The sequence below is a fragment of the Engraulis encrasicolus genome, chromosome 13 (assembly GCF_034702125.1).
Source record: "Engraulis encrasicolus isolate BLACKSEA-1 chromosome 13, IST_EnEncr_1.0, whole genome shotgun sequence".
Classification (NCBI taxonomy): Eukaryota; Metazoa; Chordata; class Actinopteri; order Clupeiformes; family Engraulidae; genus Engraulis; species Engraulis encrasicolus.
Genome location: NC_085869.1, coordinates 33,269,846 through 33,294,456, shown reverse-complemented (window position 1 = coordinate 33,294,456; position 24,611 = coordinate 33,269,846). Strand labels below are relative to the sequence as shown.

The 24,611-nt window shown below is 43.8% G+C and overlaps 4 protein-coding genes across 10 annotated transcripts in view; 2 read left to right on the top strand and 2 right to left on the bottom strand.

Moving 5' to 3' along the window:
• Nucleotides 1-367: 367 nt before the first annotated feature.
• On the bottom strand, nt 368-10,527 carry LOC134461030 (uncharacterized). The gene is made up of 2 exons (XM_063213762.1): nt 10,407-10,527; nt 368-3,047 (listed from the first exon to the last, which is right to left on the bottom strand). Exon 2 carries the CDS (start codon nt 3,042-3,044, stop codon nt 1,740-1,742), a length of 1,305 nt encoding a protein of 434 aa, XP_063069832.1. The 5' UTR covers nt 3,045-3,047; nt 10,407-10,527; the 3' UTR covers nt 368-1,739.
• Nucleotides 3,962-6,022, top strand: LOC134461437 (uncharacterized). Its single transcript, XM_063214368.1, has 6 exons — nt 3,962-4,056; nt 4,285-4,407; nt 4,515-4,583; nt 4,846-4,942; nt 5,066-5,694; nt 6,014-6,022. The coding sequence occupies exons 1-6, from the start codon at nt 4,024-4,026 to the stop codon at nt 6,020-6,022; spliced, it is 960 nt and encodes a 319-aa protein (XP_063070438.1). The 5' UTR covers nt 3,962-4,023.
• LOC134461700 (uncharacterized) lies at nt 5,677-8,136 on the bottom strand. The gene is made up of 3 exons (XM_063214579.1): nt 7,607-8,136; nt 6,660-7,484; nt 5,677-6,515 (listed from the first exon to the last, which is right to left on the bottom strand). The coding sequence occupies exons 1-3, from the start codon at nt 8,085-8,087 to the stop codon at nt 6,298-6,300; spliced, it is 1,524 nt and encodes a 507-aa protein (XP_063070649.1). The 5' UTR covers nt 8,088-8,136; the 3' UTR covers nt 5,677-6,297.
• A 2,571-nt stretch (nt 10,528-13,098) lies between the features above and the next one.
• The window catches only part of LOC134461029 (glutaminase kidney isoform, mitochondrial-like), a 78,216-nt gene continuing 66,703 nt past the window's right edge, over nt 13,099-24,611 (top strand). For 2 of the 7 annotated variants that reach the window (XM_063213756.1, XM_063213757.1), the window contains exon 1: nt 13,100-13,573. In XM_063213756.1, coding sequence (XP_063069826.1) covers nt 13,284-13,573 — 290 coding nt within the window. In that variant the 5' untranslated portion in view covers nt 13,100-13,283. Of the gene's footprint in view, nt 13,574-24,611 lie in introns of all 7 variants that reach the window. The other 5 variants (XM_063213755.1, XM_063213758.1, XM_063213760.1 and 2 more) reach the window with 5 other exon arrangements.

Genomic DNA, 24,611 nt, shown 5'->3' with positions numbered 1-24,611 from the left:
ACTGCGTGAATACCCCCCCCCCCCCCTCAAAAAAGGCCCGCGTGAAAAGACACCCCCCCCCCCCCCCCGGAAAAAAAAATCCCGGCTGCCCCCATAGTTTCCAAAATTTCTGTGGGAAACACTGAAACATTATTTTCTAAATAGTGTTCTATTCATTTTTCTCTTTTCCATTCAGAGCTCTAGAGTTAATACTTTCTGTAGTGTTGTCACAGTCTCTTTGCTTTTGGGTGATTTTAAATGTTATTGTCCTTGCTCCAAGGTATCCAATCTTATAAAACAGCTCTCACTGGAAGCACTATACAAAGCAGATTAAAAAAGACAAACTATACATAATTATGTTAAAAAAAACCTTTATTTCACGTTTAGATTTGGGTCAGGTTTCAGCAATATAGAGAATGAAAACACATGTACATCACTTATGATATGTAAACAAACGGAATAATTCAAACAGAATGTAAGAAGACATAAAACAATCATAAACACTTTTTTCCTTCAATATAACATGAGCAGAAAATACTACAAAAAATACAATGATTTTTTTATTGACTTGTTGTATACTTCGTACTGCATGATATTTATATAAATTTAGTATAAATATAATATAAATTAAAAATAAAAGCTGTAGCGTACACAAAGTAATGACGACAGTATTTGGGAAAGTGGAGGTGTGGAGGATTAGGCTTAGAGGTAAAAAGTAAAAATTGGACGATATACATAAAAGTATAAAAGTCGTGACAACAGTATTGTGCAGATGAGATGGGCAGATGGGCCTGCCTCTCTTTGCTGAAAAGATCTAACTACATCATAACAACATTGCTATGACATTATGAGCCTCAATCAATGCGTTAAGACTTACTCATTACCATTTTGGTGATTATAAAGTAATAACAGAGGCTCTGCACAAAGGGGTTAAATAGGTCCCCTGAAGAAAACCTGTATTGTGAATGTAATTTCTGTAAGGTATTTTACAAAAACAATACACTTCATTTTTTGGACTGTTTCGTTTCATATTTCATATGAAACTGCACAACGTATCCTTTCCGAACATTATAGCCACTCATAGGCAGAACATATGGCACTGCCATTTTTGTAAACACAGTGTATTCATATACCACTTTTGGAATCCATGATAGTTCAAGGATATATGAAACCTAGCCACCGCACCTTCAATCAGCGCAATTATTACTTTCATATTTTTAATCTACATCCGTAATGCATTTGTAGCGAGCTACATTTCTTACACCTTGCTTTCAAATACCAAGAGCAAAAATATAACCTGACCCGAGCAACAGTCCAGTGCCACATATTCCAAAGATCCTGTTTTTTGTCCGATTCAACCAAGTGATTACCCTAATTTGACAGGTACAACTAGGTAATTTGGAATTTGTCCATTAAGGACAAAGAGAAACTCCTGGACTTTTCTGCATGATCACCTTATTTATTTTTTATCTACTTTTTTATTTTTATATTATTTTTTATTTTTACTTATCTTTTTAATCTACAGAGCAAACTAGAAAAAGAATTTCCCCTTGGGGATAAATAAAATTTAATCTAATCTAATCTAATCTAATTTGTGGCACTGGATTGAACCTCCTGAATCCAGGTTGCCCATCATCACTTAGGAAAAAAAGCCCAAAACATGATAACTGTAGCGAGCTGTGGGCACACAGTAGGCCTACAGCTTAACCCCTATTACTACATACCATAAAACGTCCACTTGGGGTAATGAAGCATCCTACCTACACATCACTGCGTTTCAACTTTGACACTATGGCCTTTGCTTTTCTATGACCAATGAGGTCATTGAGCTTATTGTCCCCATTACGACATGCAGTCAGGCAGTCAAGAAGCCTCTTCTTAGGGAAGGACAGCACCTCTCCCTCCGGAATGTAGAAGGCCAGAGTCACGTGGTCCCACATGTACCACACCTTACCCTGAACAGGTTCTGCTTCAAACCATCTCTCATCTCTATATTCTATCAGCCTCCATTCATGACTTCCTGAGATGGCATGAGCATGCCACATAATCTGGCCTTCGTGGTAAGCACACACGCCCTCCACGTTTTTGCCCAGTGTGGGCAGGTCATCGTGTAGGTGAAACTCAGGACTGTGGATCATGAGGCTGTACATGATCTCCTGCTTGTACATGATGGTCTCCCAAACTCTAATAACGGGCTCTGCCCCGCCACAGAACTGTGTACTGTACTCCCGCAGAATCTCCTCAAGGCTGAAGGAGAACCGGAAGTTTCCGTAGCGAGACCCGTCCTTAAACACGGGAGAGGTGGTGAACTTGGACAGGAAAGGCTCCTCCTTCCCGTCCCAAGTCTCTTCCTTCTCTGGAGACTGGATAGGGAAGGCCGTGTCCACATACCTGTCCTCCGCCTCTGCAATCTCATCTTGGCCGAGTGCAAGGCCCCACCACAGGAAGCCACCATCCCTTTTACCGCCCTTAAAACCACCATTGCCCAGAATGCCATTCAGGCCCTTTTCAGTTGTGACGTGAGCTATCCTGGACACACGGAACTCCACTGGTCCAGGGTAACGTGGAACTCTCTCCTCCCAGTTGATGTACGGCTTCGGCTCAACACAGGAATATGGGGAGTGGCGATATTCTGCTGTTAGTTCTTCAAGAGGCATATGGACGCCACGAACAAATCTCTCGATGCTCCCCCTTGCGTTGCGCCGCTGCTTAAGGCGGCTGCCCAGGTCTGCCCTGTTGTCGTAGTGTTGTTCTTCATTATCTCTCCTCCATCTTTTCCACTCTCCTCCGTTCCGTTGCTGTGGACCATAATTAGGCATACAATATTGAGGATGAGGATTATGCCTTCTCCCTCTGCCTCTCCGGGGCTCATCAGCCATTTCGGAATATTGATCCCATCCTCTGGAATGCAGATCATAATATCTAGTCATTTCGGAATGTTGAAATTGGTTATGCCTTTGATTCTCATCCCATTGATTCATCCCAGCCGATTGACCATAACCTCCATTATCTGGACGTTGAGAATAATTCCCCCCTCCCGGTCCTTCCCGAGGGTATCCAGCCATGGCCTGTTGACACAGAGAGACGTGTATTTGTAGTTGCGACCATTCACATTTTCATTTTTATTTTCATCAGAACATTTCATCTGGCAGTAAACTATTTCTAGCCCTATTATATTACTATGTAACAGATTAAACTATTTAATAGGCCCCAATAAGCTATTTTCACGCTTGTTACGTAGCAACTTCCTCATTGGCCGATTGTGCATTCCAACTTCCGGTGAACTGTCATACTGTCGTTTCTGTGTATACGGAGGTAAACAATGTTCGCCTATTCAAGTTTTTTGGGAAATCTGCCAAGGTTGTCTTTTGCAGACGTTCATCGTCTGGTGAACCGTCACTCGACAACACCCCGCTCCAAACTGGACAAGGGATACAGCTTGTTTTTTGAGAAATTAATTCACGACTATGAAGGTAAGCGGTTAAGCTTATGCTAACGTCAGTTTGTGGCGTTACCTCAGATAGATGTTCGTATGGGTTATTGGTATTTGGCCAAACCAACAAAGCAAGATCGTTGTTTATTTTAAACAAGGATGAATTAGTTAATTTCGCTTGTATTGTGATAAAAAAAACGTTTTAAAGTCAGCTCGATTGTTGGGTAGAATGTAAACGAGGAGGGGAGTCAGCTTCAACCAGTTGCTACGTAGCGTTGTCGCTCCGGTTTTGTAACCTTCTGGGTAGACTACTGTACCATTCCTCAGTCACGTTATGTTATGAGAGAATTGCAATATAATAATAGTTCAGCGAGAATGCCTGTTTGAAAACTGACTCCCCCTCTGTGTTATGTGGTCCTGCTCCCAAGGTCTATGTGGGTTTTAACTCGTCCTAGTACATACATTCAACATCATAAACCAATAACAGAGTGTATGAATTAATCTTTTTGATTCATTAATTCATTTCCCATTTTGCTATTTACTTTTTTTGCTTACCAGTTTCCAACGTCATTGACAGGGAGGTTGCTGTCAGGTCTAGGTGTTACAGGTCAATGAGGAAGCGAGAACAGCCCCATTATTTGCAGGTTATTTTAGGCAGTTAAGGAGTCTGAATAATAACTAAGTGTTTAATATCCTGTTTGTTAAACATGTAAACAGTGTAAGAGGTTAACTACTTTACGGCAGTTCCAGATTTCTAAAGATGTTTTTATATTTGTATTGCTCATCCTTACATTTCTTTATTATTTGGTGCATTTTTTGTCTTATTTTAGTTTAACCTTGTCTGTCGGATTACTGCTGTGTATTTTATGTAGATTGTTTTCCAAGCTGAAGCTCCAGAACTGCAAGGAACATCATGCAGCTGTACAGCAGGGAAGGTCCTCTGCAACCACCTTGTGGCCTTGCTATTCCAGTCGGCCCATTACTGCATGTTGAAGGTAAGTTGTATGTTCAGGGCTGCTGTCTGCCGTTTGATTTGAGTGACCATGCCTAGAGGTCTATCACCACATTTTTTAAATCCTGGTTTGCACTTCTGTCTCTGCAGGTGACAGCTGTACCACCACCTGTGCCCTGCACAAGCTCCCTTCAAGCATGGCATCGGCCTAGGACCATGGTAATGTTTTAGCTGTGTTGAGCTGTACCACATAGAGAAGAATGTCAGTCTTTTTGCCAGCCAGATGACTTGTATGCCACTTTTTGCTTTGCTAACAATGTTCCCTAAGAAATATGACCAGGCACTGTTGACAAATCGAAGCACCCGCACACACATTATTAAAAAACAGACTGGAGATACCTAGCACAAATCTGTTATTTTAACTAACAAAGACTGTATTTTAACAAATTAACTGGATACGGCTGCTTCTTATCTTTCTCAGGGGATCCATGCAGAACCGGTTCAGGACTTGGTAGTCAGGAAGCCAAAGCCATCCACCAGGAGCGTGTGCAAATCAACACTCTATCAAGCATACACTGGTAATGTGTACTACTGTAACTAATATGACACTGTTGACACTTGACATCATATTTGAAAACCAAAAGTAGTTGTAAGACGTGTCAATAATTTAACATTTCGCCTTTTATATTTATCTGTTTCAGGACCCCTGCCTGATCCCAACATGCTGGCTATTGGGGAGAAGCTCACAAACATCAGGCCGCAACCACTGATCTCGTCTGTGCTGCACGGCCTATCGCAGCTGTCGATGGTAGACTCCAAGTTCGGACCTGTGCCACGAGGATCCCCCCTGTCATACCAGTGTCCTCCTGTGGTCAAATGTGGGGATTACATCCAGCACCCAGAGGCACCAGCATTCCCGAATCTGCCCTTAGAGGACTCAACATTTCCCACCCAAATTCCACAATTTGAAAAAAACTCAATCCAAATTTTGCATTTCGACACTTTAACTGTTACATATAATATGGCAAGTGACATAGAGAAGCAGACAAGAGAACAGTCTGAGTGCCCACTATGGCAAGCTCTACGAAAGCCGAGAGTAACAGCAAGTAGATTTTATGAGGTTAGCCACATCAGAGGGGTGTCCTCTGGTGAGTCCCTGGCATTGAGAATACTTAAGGGCACTCGCCAGACTCCTGCCATGAAGAGGGGGCTGGAGCGGGAGCCACAGGTGCTGGAGCACTATGCACAGGTGTGCAATGTCAATGTGGGTCGCTGTGGGTTAGTCATTCACCCTCAAGCTCCTCATCTGGGGGCTAGCCCTGATGCAAGGGTATATGACCCAAATGAAATTCCATGTTTTGGCCTTGCTGAGGTGAAATGCCCAGCCATTTCAAACATCACACAGGCAGGACATGTAAAAATTACTAATGGGAAGGCGAAACTTAAAAGAAACCACAAGTACTACTGGCAGGTTCAAGGCCAACTTGCAGTAACTGGCTTGAGTTGGTGCGATTTCATTACGGATACAGAGGAGGACTTAACCATTGAAAGAGTGTGGAGGGATGATGAATTGATTGGAGAGATGAAGGAGAAGGTTGACGTGTACTTTTTTGGTACATTCATGAATGTTTATCTTTTGCCCAAAGAAGTGTAATTAACCAAATGATTATTGAAAGAATTCATGAATAAATGAAGTGCACGACTAAAGGTTTCCATGATTTCCTCGTTCGAGTACGCAAGTATATCCTAACATTACACATCTATTTTAACATTACATATTACAGATTGCAGTTTACAAGTTATTCTGTTTTTATTCAAGGTAATATCTCACAAAGTAATTTTAGGGGTGGTGGTGGTGGTGGTGTGTGTGTGTGTGGGGGGGTATTCAACAGGAATGTAACAGTTTATTATATTACAAAGTTAAAGGCGTTGCCTATTCAACAGGAATGTAATGTTTTAACTCAAGTGGTCCCTGGAACAAGGACATCAAACAGCAAACGGTCCACAGCTGGTTAACTGTCCCAGACAAGGTCAAAGGGATGGTGTCTTGCCAGATCTGGTATTCCTTCACTCTGCGTATTGCCCTTTCCACAAGGATTCGAAGCCGGGCAATTGCTTGTGTTTTTAGAGCATCTTCTTCTGTAAACTGATCTGTAATTAGAGGTGGGAAATTAGTTCTACTGTGCTAATTCAGTGAGGGAGAGACATATAGGGGAAGCCAAAGCACATATAGATTACATTTTTGTTCACAGTTTAAATCATAGATGTTCATTGTGACATTTCATGCTTACTTACCAGTCATCTTGAAGGGAGGTATGATAAGTGTTGCCCCACGGTCACTCAGCAGCTTCTCAATGGTGAATCCCTTGTCTGCCATGCAGCCATCCCCTGGTTCGAGTAGATCAAGTAGACCACTTTTTTCTGTTATCTTTCGGTCAGAGATGGAGCCAGTGAAAAGACTCGAAACAAAAGTCACAGCACTGCATGGGGCAACCCCAATTAAGCCCTTGAAAGTTGTTGTGTTCTTGTAAGGAGAGAACAGCTCTGACTGAAGAGTTAGTGATGATGGAGACTGGCATCGCACCTCAGTGCAGTCGATGATCACTCTGACATTTGGACAGTACTGCACAAATTTGGTAGGCATGGTGTTTCTGATTTGCCGTTTACTCATCCAGATGGGAAGGGATCCAAGGATTAGGTAGAGGTAGTTGGCCCACGTGATGACAGCCCTGGAGACAGTGGACATACTGACCTCAAACAGGTCGGCCAACACCTTCTCTGGCAGGCCAGCGGCAATTCGGCAGCAGAAAAGAAAAAACTCATCTATAAGGGGCAGTCTGCGCGATGGACTCGGAGAAAGGGGCTCAGATGATTGTGCCTTTTTTTGCGCCTTCGACCAATAGACAAGTCTGGTGGCAGATGGTTTGATGGCCTCCCAGAAGTCACAAAAAACATCCCTTGACGTGAACCGTGTATAAAATCGTATGTCCTTATCGGAAATGCAAAATCTATTAAATCGCAATTGGGCCAGCTCTGCTTTCAGTAGTGACATTTCTTTCTTCATGCCCGCGATTTCCTGCTCTAGTTGCTGTATGCGTTCAGCAGCAGCATCCAGCGCACCTGTATGACACAAAAGAAAGTAGGCCTATATAAGGTTCTGATATTAAAAACTGCTTGAATGTTAATCGCTACCATCGGGAGGTAAAGCAACATTTTGAGAGTGAAAAATGTCATAGGCCTACCTGGTGTTGGTGCAGTTCCGTAGCCATGTTCACGGACCACCAACGCTGATAATTCCTCCATGGCAACCCATAGCTGTGTTTGCTCCGAGGGGAGGTCCGGCGAAATCTCACGGTCTACCATCCGTTTATTGACCCGTTTATAAACGGACTCCCTGGTTGGCAATCCCCAGTTGTTCCACTCAAAGCGGGAGGGCACAGAATTTACTTTTAGGCGACGACCAGGCGCAAAATTATCCAGCGCTAGCAGCCCACTATCACTGCCTGTAATGTAGTCTGACTCGTGGAAATGCCGGCTACAAACGTAGGTGCTTCCCTGTTTTATTTTAAAGGTTTCCCCTTCGTCTCGCTTAATAGCAGTGATCCACATCTTTCGTACAACTTGGTCTGTCGGGAATCCGTGAAACCTCAAGTATGGTTGGCGTTGTTTATTAGATGAACACAGAGGAACCGAGCAGTGACATCTTGCCTTTGTTTGCGCCATTGTTATTGTAGATCAGCTGCCGGAAGTTGGAATGCACAATAACGTTAAGTCCCGCCCACTAATCCCGGAAGCGTGAAACTAGCTTATACAAGGATAGCCTAGGAGTTATATTTGCTACAGGAATTGTTATTGATCAATTCGAGAAAAAAACACTACAGAGGACCATTAGGCCTACTGCACTCATTACTCTGCACATTACCCCTATTCTCTATCAATTACACTGGCTTCCTATCCATTCACGTATCCATTTCAAAATTCTCCTCCTCCTATACAAGGCCCAGCACAACCTTGCACCCTCCTACATCACAAGTCTCCTCACCCCATGCAATCCCACCCGCACACTACGCTGACTCACTCCTCCTTACAGTTCCCTCCACACACCTGCGCACCATGGGCGACAGGGCATTTAGTGTTGTTGGCCCCAAACTCTGGAATGCTCTCCCACTGTCACTTCGACAGTCTTCTACACTGTCCACTTTCAAATCTCAGCTGAAGACACACCTTTTCACTTCTGCTTTTCAATTTCACTGACAGGCACTTCCACTTCATTTTAATTATCAGTTTATTTTCTATTTTACATATTTTATCTTTTTTTCCCCTCATTTTTATTTTATTTTCAATTTGCATTCTACTTCTTTTTGTTATTTTAAAACATGTATTTTTATTGTACTTTTTTTCTTTATTTTATTTTGCATTTTAATTACTCTCATTACTCTCCTATTGTTAATTCACTGAAGCTTTGTTATACTTTCCCTATTGTTATGTATTTGTTTTTGATTGCAAAGTGTCCTTGGGTATTTTGAAAGGCGCTCAAAATAAAATGTATTATTATTATTATTATTATTATTATTATAATTACGCGATATACTAGTACGCCTCAAAGACACACACATTTTCACAGTAGGCCTAGCCTACAGGCGGATGTCGCATCCTAGTTGACGATTAGTGACTTTCTTTTTTTATCAACACAAATGCGCCGTTTTCAGCGTCGGTCTCTCCTTTCCACTTTAACAGCGGGCAATTAATAGTTTCACTGTGTCAGTTATAGGCCTATGTGAATATTATGTGACTAAAGTTGTTATTGTAACTCTGTACCTGTCATTCAATGTGAATCAATAGCTCTAAACAACGTAGCATATTTCGCATGCAAATTAACAGAAAGAAAATTAAGTAACTCGAAACATTGTGGAGCAACATGGGTCCTACATTTTGCGTGCGTGTGCACCCGGAGTTCCCCTGCATAATCTGCACATTTCACTGTTATTTTGAGTAGGGCTACTTCCGACTAACCACATTTAGATTAACGCAGACCTTTTCGAGTGTGCAGTGTCAATAAACACCTAGGCCTATCGATTTTTCTTTTCATCTCTCATCTCTCCGCCAGGGACTTTGGCAGGCGGCATTAAAAGCGTAGTCTCAAAACAAAATATTTTTGAATGATCGTGGCCATCTCGTAGGCTACAGTCGTGGTGTAACCACAGAATGTCCAATGGTCTACCTAGCTAGGTCTACTTCAGAACCGAACCGCTGTATAGCCCGGTCCCACTCCGGACTTAGGTCTATCATCACTCATCAGACATGTTAAGACATGCCCATAGAGTTCTTCAGCGGAAGCGGAAGCATGTAGTAGATTGTAGTCTTTCATGTTAGCATTTAAGGACGTCCTGGTTCCTATCGGCTTCCGGCCTCCATTGAGAATGAATAGGGGTAAATTTCAAATAAGCTCCGAGTGCAAGCACGCGCTTAGCGAACCCCCGCAAACTGTCGAGGGTGTTAAAAATAGGCTGTAGGTATGACATGGTTGATCATTTTGTGTCAAACTTCGACATAAATACGATGTTGCGTCCATATGCTAAACCCGGAAGCTTTTGGCGACTACAGAAACGGCGCCAGTATCTAACGGCATGTACGTGCGGAAGGTTGTACCCATGGCAACCAAAGGAAAGTATGTAGTTCGGAAGTTTTAATGATCAGAAAGGGGTTAGCAATATTGAATTATAATCGTCATGATTTAACATGTGAATACACCAACATGATGATACGATCCGTTCCACTAATGAGAAAGGGATGCGGGGACAGGCTAATGTTCGTTGTTGCCGTGCAACTTGTATTTTTGCCAAACCTGAATCTCTATGGCGTTTTGCAATGTAAAAAATCGCCAGGGAACCGGTAGTCCAAACGCCGCATACAAGTTGACGTCAACGCTGAAGAGCTCTATTGCCCATCATAGTTCTAATCGAAACGCTCTCTTTTCAAGGAAACAGCAACTTCACGTGTCCGTGACCCTATGGTGAAACATTAGACAAATCACTGACTTACGTTATAATCCTTTGTAAAGAAGCAAGCAGCTTTTGAAAAGCAAACGTCGAGCGTCTTCCCAGCAGTAGAACTTCGATCAGGACAGTGTCGGGGGAGCAGTGTCCGCTGTTGTGCGCCAGAAGATTGTCAGATGGTCTGTGTGTGACTGAGAGCTGGTCTTCCCTATTTGTTTGGAAATGCTGTTCTGCATTCAAAGATCCCGCCCCGACACCACGTGACTGCTAACGGCGTGCGCTCGTTGTGCGCTACAACATATTGCGCCACTGATATTACTGTGTAATAGGCTAATCGCTGTGTGGGCAAGACCTACCAGAATTTTAAATTGCACTACCATAGGCCTACGTTTTTTTTGTTTGGTTGGTTTGTGCAGATGTGTCAGTTGTCCAGGGCCCAAGAGAGAGGGGGCCCACAATTACGTTTTCATTGCATTTTATGTAGCCTAGGTATTGAATAGTTAGCCTAGTACGGTAGGGTTGTAGGCCTAGTTCCCAACCTTTCCCAACTTGGGACTTTAAATTTTCAGAAATGTTCAGGGCCCACTTCTGGCCTAGCCTGATTATCATGAATTTAAAATCTCAAGTGTAACCAATAGGCTACTGGAATACCTTCATGGGCCCCTGGGAATCACTGGAATAGGGGACCCTTTCAGATGTCTTTGTCCTGGGCCCGGCAAAACGCTCCAGCGGCCCTTGTGTTATGTAGGCTATAGTAGCCTATTATCTTGTATTAGCCCACACTCTTAGAATAGCAGGTTCCTCGAGGAACCTTTTAGGGTTCCTCACCATTGCCACTGGGGAGGAACCTTTTTGATTCGGAGAGGTTCCTCAAGGAACCCTTTTAGAAAGGTTCCTCGAGGAACCCTTTTGAAAGGTTCCTTGAAGAACCCTGGGGGTATTTATTATACTATAGATAGATAGATAGATAGATAGATAGATAGATAGATAGATAGATAGATAGATAGATAGATAGATAGATAAGACAGAAGCAGAGGTGGAAAGAGAAAATGTGTAGGCTACTCAAGTAAAAGTATCTTTACTTTGCCTAAATTCTACTCAAGTACAAGTAAAAGTACCTATCTAAAAATCTACTCAAGTAAAAGTAAAAAGTACTTCACTTAAAATGTAATTTGAGTAAAAAGTACTTAGTTACTTTTAATTAGCTTTCCTCTTGAGAATGTCATGTTTATTTTTCTTAAATATCGTCCTCCATAACCTCTATCTCTTGCTTGGCACCAGCCATCATCCAATACATTGATACAAGATAGTAATATAGTTGAAATGCTGTGTGCCATCCTGCACAATCTTTCATTTCTGGTGGATTGTGGCATTATTGTGCATGGCATTTTGTCTCTCAGTCATTTTTTTTACTCAGTACTCAGGCCAGGTTCCAGTGTAATTGAGTAAAGTACTTGGGTCAAAATGTACTCAAGTACAAGTAAAAGTATTCATTTAAAAATTTACTTAAAAAGTACAAAGTATTCATAAAAGCTACTCAAGTACAATATTGAGTAAAAGTAATAAGTTACTTTTCCACCCCTGGACAGAAGTATGGTACTGAATACCTCTGTGTGACTCCTCTGCACATTCTTGCCTTGGCTTCTTTGTGCATTTCAAAGAATATAGGCCTATTCTATGTGTAGATAGCCTACATTTACTTCCTTAGGGGTAAATAAAGGCATTCTACTTTCCACTTTACTTCTCAGAAAGACAATGGTACCGCTGACATCCTAACGCACACAGCACAGACCATCGTCCTGGACATAGCCTACTGCACACTGATTAGATAATCTTTTTAAAAATATATTAAACGGAATTCAAAGCTTCACTACCACTAATAAATGGAACTCTGGCATGAATTTACATGGCACATTTGATTAAAAAAAAAAACACTAATCACAGGCAGTGCTCTAGAATTGTGCAGTCATTTGAAAGCAATAAAATGCAATAACATCATGCAACTCCTGAGGGCGCCATGCGCATTCAGTTCGGGTGCCTGTGTGCCAGTGGACAGAGCGGTTTTGGGGGGTGAAATAGACGCTTCTGGAAGGCCTTTCCTGCTGTGAGTCATAGGGCAACTATGTGCTACAATGTTTTGTTGAGTAATGTTATTGGTTTCTAGAATTGAAGTCTTTCTAGAATTCAGTCTAGCATTTCTTAAACACACACACACACACACACACACACACACACACACACACACACACACACACACACACACACACACACACACACACACACACACGGGTGTTCATTACTTTGTATTGTATTACATATAATCGTGGTATTTCAGGAAGGATATCATACTCCAACGACCCCCCCCCTTATTTTTCTACCGAGAAGAAGCATAACAGATAAATTATCAGGGAACCGCTTTTTCAGAGGTCCAGGGAAGAAGTAGCCCCATATCAGAGATACAGAGTTACAGAAACGCGATGAAAAGAGTTCAGTAGGCCTACATTGCAGTGTGAGTGCAAACTTGCATGTATTGTGTCGGTTTCTTATAGCTTCCCACTAAACTAGAGAATTCACAAGAAAAAATCCAACGGGACGGGCTCTATCACTGAAAGGACAAATGCAATTTTTCTAACAGGAGGAAGTGATGCACGGAACAAATGTGATGGCTTTTCTTTTTAACCAATGACTCGCCAGAGGAGGCAGGCAGCGAATGCGCATCTACCAATGACGCGCTGGATGGGCGTCATGTCTGGGATTTTGTCCATTACAATAACGCCGGATTTTAACAGTAGAGCAACAGTGTTTCCTTGCTCCGCAAAGAGAGGTCCGCACGGTGCCGTTGCGCGCAAATTTACAAATTTGACTTCAATTTAAAACTCGACCAAGTGAAGACATTCTTTAAAACTAGCCTGACAAGATTGAAATGTTACAGTTTAGGTTTTCAACAGTGCTGAAGGAGTTGTCTCAATCCAACCTCAAGCGTCCCTTGACAGGTATTGCCAGGAGCAAATCGTCATCACCAAACCCACACTGCTTCAGAACCTCCTGTCCCGATGCCAGGGTTATTTCTAAGTTAAAGACTTTAAATGCGGGGGTACACCGCCACCGGCCACTTTGCGCGGTACCTTGGACAAGGTCTTTCTGCACCAAAACCGAGGGAGCTATAGAATCGGCAGAACAGGTGAAGAAGGATGAAGACTCCGCGACATCCAAGTAAGTGGCTTTACCAGACTCGCCCATAACCCTGTCTCTCCAGTTGCACATGAGTGCATTTTACAGCTACTGTATAGGCTGAGGTGTGCGACGTTTGTACTTCGCTTCTCCTCGCTCTAATGCTCGAATGTCAAGCCGACACGTGGCTAGTGGCAGCAAAAGATTTTACGAGGTCACACCGGCATACAGATTGTACATTGCTTGATCACAATGTCACCGCTGCGCTGCGTTCCTATGTCTAGTACAGCGCGAACACACATTGGCACGATGGATTGTTGTCTTACCAGGCTATTAACCATTTTACCTTTCCATTAGAAACCATAATGTTTTGCCTTAAATGTAGCTTTTCTCTTTTGGGAGTGAAAGGGGAGTGGTAGTGGCTCTTATCAACTGGCCCCTGTCCAAGATAAAGCGCGCACTTCATTTCAGCTCGGCAGCTCTGGAATGCAAGCCAGTTAGTCATTCATTTCCGTAAACAAAACACACACAAAGAAAGTTTATCACATTCTAAATGAGGGCACACAACAGCTATGTCGTAGCTACTTGTAGTATTTCCACGTCCTTAGTCATACGGCGGGTATGTAGGCTATAGTCAGACGACATAATGTAAGCATTTGCGTAAAAGCTCAACCTCGTCTAATCCACGCGGGCTTCCTGGTACAACTGCCAGCCTTGTTGACTCATCAGCGGCGCAACTGTTGGCAGAGCTGCGCCGATGATTCTCACGGGGCAGACGCAGCTAGTTCTAGATCTAATCGCTGGGGATGTGTTTTCTCATTTTCATCCCACGGCGCGCGGTGAGTCAGCAGTGCGGAATGCAAAGCTCGTGGAGAGTTCCACGAGAGTTCCACCGCTCTTAACTCTTCACTCTTCTTTCTCTCTCTCTCCTTCTGGCTTCTGCCCTGTCGGCGTTGCTGTACCGTTTGCTTGCTGCTGTACCCAAAAGCGATAAGTGCCCAGCGAGTGCCAACACCTGTTGGTTAAATCAAAACACATTAGAACACATACCACTTTGGTCTGTGTGGATGGTGTTGTGATCTGTACAGTGTAAACTGTCTTCAGAACCTCTACTGCGTATAACTTTGTGAGAGGCAGGGTGGTAACGACCAAGTTGTTAGGTGGTAATAAAGGACGCATGTAATATTGTAGCAAATAATATAATGTAGAGTTTCACAGGGAGGCACCTAGAGCCAACTGGTGTTCTACCATCCTTCTATGCCCCAGCATGAATAGGTAATGACCACCCTGTTGTAACTAAACCCGGCCTGCCATATAGTACCATCCTTTGGTCACCTGTATTCAGGGCCGTATTAAGATGGCCTGGGGCCCCTAAACCAGTGTTTCCCAACCTTTTTTGACCCACGTACCCCCTAAACCTTTTTGTTGTACCACGAGTACCCCCTATCCAATGCTCTCTATGTATATTCCTTTATCCCAGTATGACTATACTCCATTCAATTGTCATTATCACATTTTCTCACGTACCCCCTGAGGTGTGCTCGCGTACCCCTAGTGGTACACGTACCCCTGGTTGGGAAACACTGCCCTAAACTACAGGTTGTTGTGGGCCCTCCCCCCAGCAACACATTTACATGGGCAGTGTCATAATAACGAGCTAGGGATTAAGGATACCATTTCCACCTACTGTACTCAACACAACAGATGCCTTTTTCAACACTGCATCTTGTCACGATTCTGCAATTTTTCACTTTTGGTCGATCAGGCCCTCCCTGGCTGGTGGGAGCCCCCTAGGCTGCAGCCATATCTAGCCTGTGCTTTAATCCAGCCCTGCCTGTCTACTGTACTTGGTTGTAGGTATGTCACTGGCAAGGGGCAACATCATGCTCTGGATTCATATATGCATAGTATACTCCTGTACATCAAAACAAAGACTCTCCAAAAACTACTCTCCTGCAGTGCAAGTCAGACCCCCACTATACAGAATAGGACACAGGGACAACACACACATAAACACATGATCATTTTACGGTACATGCCGCTACAGTGTCCTAAATCAAGTTTATTTCCTTCCTACAACTAATCTCTTTTGAGTAGCTGACCAACCGAATGCCAATCTTCACAGACTTGTATCGTATGCCTAGCTGCCAGTTCCTGCCAATGTGTCTCTTGGGGCTATCTCTTGCATCATGTAAGCGTGCCGGTGTGCACGTAGACTACAGTCCAGTGTGGGACCCGCATGTCTGATGGTCGTGCAGGGAGATGGTCTCAAACCAGCCCACTTGTCATTGCACTTCGTGGGAAGGGGAAGGAGGAGGAGAAGGGGGTTGTGTCAACTCTGAACGCAGTCAGAAGACCTGACACAGGGAAATCAATCAATAAATGGTCAATCTACTGTAGTGCAAATAGGTTATTGACATTAGTGTCATTGACTGTAGTGTATTACTAGTCCATGTTGACTGCATTGCATCCTGCAGTTCTATGCATGTGCATGGATTGTTGTCACAGGCAGGGCCATATAACGAACCGGGCCAATGGGGCTGGCACCCAGAGGCCCAAGGGTCCAGGGGCGCTGGGGGGCTCAATGCAGATGCTGATGCCAATTGTGATGTCAGAGGGCCTCTATTCTCTAGGATCTGATGGCTACTCACGCTGTTATAGGGCATATCTGAAGAGAACTGAGAGAGAAGGGCGATATGAATTTCACGATTTCATGTGCAAAGTACACTTCACATACAGACGGAAAAGATAAAGGGAGGATAAAAGAATAGAGTTCATAGAATGCACGGAAGCAGAAAGCAATTTTATAGAATATAGAATAAAATATCTTTTTATCTGTCATTGTAACAAGTGCAACGGAATTGAGCATTCCTTGTTCAATTGAAGTGGAATGAGGAAGTCTTTCACCAAAAGTACCTTGACCTTGACAGTTATTGGGGATTAAGTATTTTGCCTGTGGCTCTGTTGGGCTGCTGTATAGACAGGCACACCACCTCATGCTTCTGTAAACTTAGTTAAGGTGACTTTGACAGCCAAACTTGCGTTCTAACTTGCGCTCAACTTGTGCAACCTACTGCAGTCCTCTATTGGCTGTTCTGTGTTACTGTACATGGTGCTGATCGAGAAGTTAAAAACCTGCTGACCCTACAGTCAACCATTTTACTTAACTTTTCAGTTGAAATTAAGCTCAGTAGGACATCAAAAGTGATAGTGAAGTAGCATTGCTACAGCGTCAGTCAAAGGAGGCGTTTCAAATCTGTTGGAACAGCTGGTTGCAATTACAGCCCCGGTTAGAAATGTACGCCCAATGGCAGATCCAAATGTGCTCTGGGTAGATTGTTTTTGTTCCAACTCCAGGCTAGGGAAAACTTCAGAGGAGTGTTTTAGGCAAACGTGGTGTTCCGGTACTGTGCATCACCATGGCAACTACGTAGGCCCACAGTGGAAACTCATGAGTTTGTAATGTGGGAGAGAGAAGCAATAGTATACACAAGAGTTTGTATGTGTAGCAAATGTACAGGTGTGTGAACACGATACACACATGGAGAGATAGAGAGACTTACAGAGCACAGACAGGCAAAACATGTAGGCTGACAGAAAGGTCCCTGTCCTGCTCGGACACGCACGCACACACACACACACACACACACACACACACACACACACACACACACACACACACAGAGTTTGTCAGGGTATCCAGGCAGAATAAGGCTGTGCCGGTCGAGCAACCTCTTTGTTGGAATTTCACTCCCTATGTACTCTATACACACATACTCACTCACTCACTCTCTTTCCGTGTGATTCGAGTGAGATATGCTGCAGGAAAAGAAAGGATACACAGATCTGCTCTGTGGCAGAGAATGGCGCGTCTGTGTGTGTCTGCCTGCCTCCACTGTATAATATGGCTGCAATGGTTCGTCTTGAGGAAAATGGAAAATCCTGCTCACTCCCACATGCACTGCCCAGGCTGTGTGTGTGTGTGTGTGTGTGTGTGTGTGTGTGTGTGTGTGTGTGTGTGTGTGTGTGTGTGTGTGTGTGTGTGTGTGTGTGTGTGTGTGTGTGTGTGTGTGTGTGTGCGCGCGCTCATGCTCGTGTGTGTGTGTGTGTGTGTGTGTGTGTGTGTGTGTGTGTGTGTCTGTTTGTGTGTGTGTACATCTTGAAACTGTGTCTGTCTCTCTTGCCCTCGTTTTGCTGTCCTTTGTTGACCGTTCTCTCCCCTTCTTGGTCTTTGTGTGTGACATATAGGGGTGGGCGATATGACGATATTATATCGTGAATCGCGATATTGAGTAAAATATCGTCTCGAATCTGCCAAAGTGGAGAAATCGTATAGATCGTCTTGCAGTGAAGATGTTTATTATCAGTATCAGAGTGACGTTTTCTCACTTGTGTTGTTGTCTTCACTTTATTCTTTACATTATTGTATTCCACTTGTACACTTTATGAGGATATCATCAGTGTGTTAACATTTTATTGACTGCAAATTACAAATTGCAAGTATATGAAAGTTGTTTTTTGTTGTTTTTATTTTTTGGATGGAAGATCGTGATAAAAAATCGATATCGTGATTTCATGTTAAAAAATCGTGATACAACATTTTTGCCATATCGCCCACCCCTAGTGACATAGAGATCATTTTGTGCAGTAACATTTTTGTTTGGCTGAACTGAACAACTCTACACAGTGACATGCACGCACACGCATGCACAGAGAGAGAGAGAGAGAGAGAGAGAGAGATCCATTTTCAAAGGCGAGCTACTTTGCGAGCCCAGGCCCTCAATGAAGAAATGTAATTAAGTGCTGTAGGGCTGAGAGTACGTAGTTGCATATCTGTCGATCAGATGGCCTGCAGAGCCAGTGCTGTAGGGCTGAGAGTACGTAGCTGCATATCTGTCGATCAGATGGCCTGCAGAGCCAGTGGGCAGCTGGCTACAGGGCTTCATCACTGCTGAGTTCCCTACACAATCATTCATGAAGTTGGCTACTCTTTTAAAGAACATTGTATGTACATTAAAAACGCCATGTTTATGTATATGTATGTAGGCCTACTGTATGTATGTATGTATGTAGTACGCATGCATGTATGATTATGTATTTATTTGTTTATTAAAGGCATATTTTTGGGGATTTTATGCATTTGTTTCAAATAGGACAGTGAAGCGTTGACAGAAATCGATGAGGAGAGACAGAGATGGGGTAACCGAAGTCCCCATGTTCATATGTGTGCCACAGCACCCCTGTTTTTAATATTGCATTTCTTACTGTACTTAATATCAGTAAATGTTTTGTTGTTTGAATTTGATCAAGAAAAGTCGGATAGCAATAGCCAGTTTGAAATGCCACAATGTTACCTTAGAATAAAATGATAACAAATGTATATTATGGAAATTGCTTTTACTACATGATTATATAGCCTTTTGGGAGAGCTCTTGATATATGATTTGATATGTGAAGGATTAAGGGGATATATTATGCAGATGTTGAGAGGTCGTGAAAATGTCATTTCAGCTGGGATGGGTATGCCACGTGGATTGAGATCTCAGAGCCACTGTGGCTTAGCAACTAATGGAACATTACGTGTGTGTGTGTGTGTGTGTGTGTGTGTGTGTGTGTGTGTGTGTGTGTGTGTGTGTGTGTGTGTGTGTGTGTGTGTGTGTCGTGTGTCAAATAAAGCAGAGATTAGTTGTGAATCTGTGTACAGGATGAAATGGATATTATAACTGTGTGTAGTTGGACTGTGACCACAAACACACACACACACACACACATGAGCACATAGACAGCTACATTGGGGTTGAGAAATGCCTTTCTCTGTCATACTATATCTATCCCACCCCACCCCATTTCTTGCTCTCTCTTTCTCGCGCTCTCTCTTTTATCTATCTCTCACACACAAGCACTGTATTTTGCTCTCTCTCTCTCTCTCTCTCTCTCTCTCTCTCTCTCTCTCTCTCTCTCTCTCTCTCTCTCTCTCTCTCTCTCTCTCTCTCTCTCTCTCTCTCTCTCTCTCTCTCTCTCTCTCTGGGATGCTGACTGCTGGTTGGTGTTCAGTGTGTTTCCTGTCACAGGCTGTTTATGTCTTCGCGGCCAAGACATTAGACAGAGAGAGAGAGAGAGAGAGGGCTGCTCTGCTCTGAATCATTAAGTGAGCACTTACCCCACTTCCTAAGGTACTTCACAGTAAGCCAAGGTACTCACCGTGTGTGTGTGTGTGTGTGTGTGTGTGTGTGTGTGTGTGTGTGTGTGTGTGTGTGTGTGTGTGTGTGTGTGTGTGTGTGTGCGCGTGTGTGCGCGCGTGCGCTCGCGCGCGCATATGAGAATGAGTCAGAGAGAGATCGGAAGTGTGCTTGTTTGTGTAGTATGTGAGACAGAAAGAGTCCTAGCTTTCAAGAGAAGACGGATAGCAAAAAAAATTGCATGCTAAGAAGAAAAGGGATACCACTGGACACGGGGCAGTCAAATTAGAAAGCAGCATAGCATACCTGTTGGACTTGCACTTCACTGTCATCTAAATCTCTCTCTCTCTCTGTGTGCCCCTGCCCCATCTCACAGTCTCTCTCTCACACAGACTCTGTTTTTCTCTCATAATCTCTATCTTTGTGGCATGCACCGTATGTGTGGGGTCCTCTCTCTCTCTCACTCTCTCTCTCTCTCTCTCTCTGTGGCTCTCTCTCTCTCTCTCTCTCTCTCTCTCTCTCTCTCTCTCTCTCTCTCTCTCTATCTGTTTTCATCACTAATTCATCAGAGCCGCCTGCGGGCTGCTTTCATTGCGGCCATTATTAGCTGTGTGGCTGCCAAGGCCTCATTGTCTGCTGTAGTCTAGTCTGCTCTGTTGTAGTCTGGTGTGTGCTGTGCGGTGGCGTGGCTTCGGTCCAGATGACTGCACTGTGTCACGGGCTCCGCTCAGGCTCAGCCAGCATGTGCTTCACGTCACGTCACACACAAACTCCCACAGACGCTGCTGCCGCCTAGGGAAGCTGAAGCTGGGGGGGTGCAGACGGGTCAGTTGTCCCGGGCCCACGGAGGGAGGGAGGGAGGGAGGGTCTTCATTGGGTCTTCATCACACTGTGTTTGGTGAAGGGCTGGCTTTGGCTTTGTCACGGGCCCGGTCAATGCTGTCAGCGGCCCTTCCACCCCGCCACTGCTGCTAGCCACTGGCCTTTCTCACTGAGCACTGTGTTGGTACTCTCTAGACTGGTGGATCACTCTATTGCTGCATTTACATGACGTTTTTAATTCTGAATTAATAACTCAGAATTAAATAGTTCCATCGATTTTACTTTGATCTTTTCATTTCAATTCTGAATTGTGGAGTGTTAACATTTCAAAGCGGAATTAAATGAATTCAGAATTAAAATCTTCATGTAAACGTAGCCATTGTCACGTAGCTTTACTTCAGAGGCAAGCCCATAGCTCCTGCTGTCCTTTGCTGTGGCCTCTGTTCTTGTGGTGCAAGCCTTGACATCATTGCTGATCCAAATTTTCATTCAATATTTTGTCAAAGCTGGCCCCTACTGTGGCTCTAACGGTAGGGCACTGGGCTGCTACTCCGGCGACCGGGGTTCGATTCCGGCCCGGGTCCTTTGCCAACCCTTCCCACTCCCCCTCCCATCTCTCTCTCCCCACTCATTTCCTGTCACTCTCACACTGTCCTATCATGAATAAAGTCAAAAAGACAAACAAAATATCTTTAAATATATATATATATATATTTATATATATATATATATATATATATATATATATATATATATATATATATATATATATTTATATACAGTGTAGGCCTAGTATATTTTGTAAAAGCACATACTTGCTAGTTTTCTCCTTAGAGACGGGGCGACACTGAGGCAAGAGGCCAGAAGCCACAGGAAATGACAGGAGGAACTAGTTTGACTTTCACCCCAAGAGTCTGATTATGCTCCACAGGCATATGTTTACTTCCTGCAGCGGTTGCTGCAGGCCATTCACAAAGAGGAGGGCTGCGGTAATCTACGTGGCCTGGTGGACCAGTTCATAATACTAAACTGTGGCTCTCCAGAACCACTGCAGCTGCCTCCAAAAAATTGAAAAAGCCACAACCTTTTGGTGCAGATGGGATCGCTGGAGATCCAATCACTGTTTGCTTATTAAACTCAACTACATTTTACAATAATGTCATTGCTATGTCATTACCAAACGTCTTGAGGAACAGATTAAGACTTGGTCAGTACCATTTTAGTTACTACAACCTTATACCAGAGGCTCTGTGTGAAAGGGTTAATGAGTCATGCATAAGTGCTTCAAGTTAACAATTGAGCTGCAATGACATTGTTCTCCTGCTACGAGGGTGAAGAACTTCCTCTGCCTCCCTCTGTTCACTATATGCGAACCAAAACATTTGGTCAAGGCAAGCCATACCTCCAATAGGGCTCTTTAACTGAACAAGGAGGTTTTCTGGCAGTCCGTACATTTTTGTGAAGTTCAGCAAGTTTTTTTTTTCAGTTCTACTTTTTAAATCCCGCACAATTTCCAAATGGCTGAGGTGGGAGTTTATAAAAAACCTGCCGTTTCTACCTGTGAGTGGAATCTGTAATCTCATAAGCCTTGGTGATTTACAAATTATGTTGGGTGCCGTGTTGGTGTTGTAGTCTTTGATGTTTAGAGAGACCGCCGTATGTATGCTAACTGTGAAGCAGATAAAGCCTGATGTTTGTCTAATGATTAGCCGTTGCTATTCAAACAGGCCATATATGCCTAGCTGTGTGCTCATGCAGCTGCTCACGCTGCTCTAAGAGCACACAGGGCAAGCGTGCGTTGTAAGCAGTGTTGGGCAAAATGGATGAATTTCGTTATAATACAGTGCCACATATTCCAAATGCCTTTTGGTTTACCTGCACAATTCAGACAGGTGATTGAACAATGGTTGAATAATCACCTGGTTGAATTGGCTAGGCAAAACAAGGCAATTTGGAATATTTGGGAAGTAATATGGGAAGTCCTGGATTGTAACTGATGAATCCTGTACCATCTTCCCTTGCCATCTGGGGTGCTGGCTGTAACTGTATCAGGTCCTGGCAGCTGACATTGGGAAAGACAACCATGTGGCTGTGAAAGGCCCTCTCACCAGACCCCCCCCTTATTTTTTGTTGTCACAGACTAACACATACGTTGTTCTAGTGTTCTAAAATTAGAAGCACATACTATAATGAGATGGCTGCATTGTTGAGGTACGTCACAGTGATGTATCTATGCAACTGTAATTACCACTCTAATAAATCAGTTTAGGAGTGAGCATAGTGATTAGTTGTAGTGCTGCTCAGAGCTAAAGGGACGATTCTTTCTTTGTCGCTGGTTCACCCGAGTAGGAAACGGGGAGATATGACACAACGTGAAACATATTGATCCTGCAAGAGGGATGTCTGCTTGCACTAGAGCCTCTGTGGTGTTCACGGTCCACGCCTGCAGAGTCAAGACAGGCTGGGATACTTCCCAGCGACTTAGAAGCTTTTTATTTTGATGCACAAAGTGACTGGCATTTTCACCACACATGCTTCTGGCGTTTCAGCGCAGAGGAAAAGTGAGGTTAAGTAAGCTATGGTACATGTCTAGGGTAGGGATGTCAGAGAAGACTCTGCGGAGGACAGATACCTCCCTGTCCTCTTGGGAATCCAGGCGGCTGAAACTGATACTGATAGGAACTGAAATCTGTGCACGCCACTGGGCCTTCCTGGTTGAGGTGTGATATCAGATATCGAAAATCACAGAGGGCAACCCAGGCCATAGCAGCTCAGAGACCTGGGAGGGTGGAGGGGGGAGGGGGTAGTTGGAGTAGCAAAATATGGTTACACACTGAAATTGACTGGAATAAATGTGTTCATAGAACTCTGAGATTTGCCTTTGGGGAACAAAGTGTACGGAAATAACCTCCAGTGTGGGAAATTCCTCTGCTTCAAGAATAGTGTGTGTGTGTGTGTGTGTGTGTGTGTGTGTGTGTGTGTGTGTGTGTGTGTGTGTGTGTGTGTGTGTGTGTGTGTGTGTGTGTGTGTGTGTGTGTGTGTGTGTGTGTGCGTGTGTTTGTTTGTTTGTGCATGCCATGTGTGTGAGCGAGAGAAATATGGGTCAAGGCCTTCAAAACAATCTTCTCAGCAACATGGTTTTCCCTAAGGTGTTCTCATACCCTTTAAGAATCCCCGCCAATGCAGGGCCTCGTGATGCAGCGAAAGGTTGCGTTAAAGAGATGACGCCTCGTCATGCGTTTGAGCCATCCATATCCCGCCAGCATGTTCTTTATTTATATATAGCACCCCTTCTCTTCTCTTCTCTTCTCTTTCACACCTACATGTCTGCTCTGAAAACTCGTGCTGGCTGGATGGAATCTTTGGCGTAGGTTCTGGATTGTGTGCTAAGATTCTAGAATGTTGCCATTGCAGAGCCGCTGACCCCTGTACTATTTATTGAATTAACGCTGACTGCAGACAAGAGGGATCGGATCAAGTATATTGAGAGAGAGAGAGAGAGAGAGAGAGAGAGAGAGAGAGAGAGAGAGAGAGAGAGAGAGAGAGAGAGAGAGAGAGAGAGCAAAACATCCTTTTTGCCACTAATAAACTCCACCAATCCAGCCTAACACTAATGCATTTTCATTTTCAATTTTCTTGGTCTGTAAAGACAATGTCTGTGAAGACTACCCGGTAAACAATACTGCGTCTCTTCCCCCAACGTGACCTCCTAATCAGTCAAACAAAAGCCAGGTTGGCCTCACGGAACCAGACTGGCCGCCGCGCCGCGACCGGTGTCCCTGAGGTCTCGTTAGAAAGGTGTGGCTACTGTTCTGTCGAGATGAGCCGCTGCTTCATCAAGATGACCTACCAATGCATAGGTTTCCCGTTTACAAACATTTGCATTGTGAAGAGGGACAAGATGCTAAGCAGCCAACCATGTGAACATATTTTGAGTGACAGTAGTTTCCAACAATCAGAGGTTGAAGAGTGTGCAGCCAGGGATTGTTTACAAATGGGAAACCCATGTATAGGTGGTCACCGTAACATAGCCCATACTCTAAACCTAACCCTACCTGATTGGTAGATCAGCTCGACAG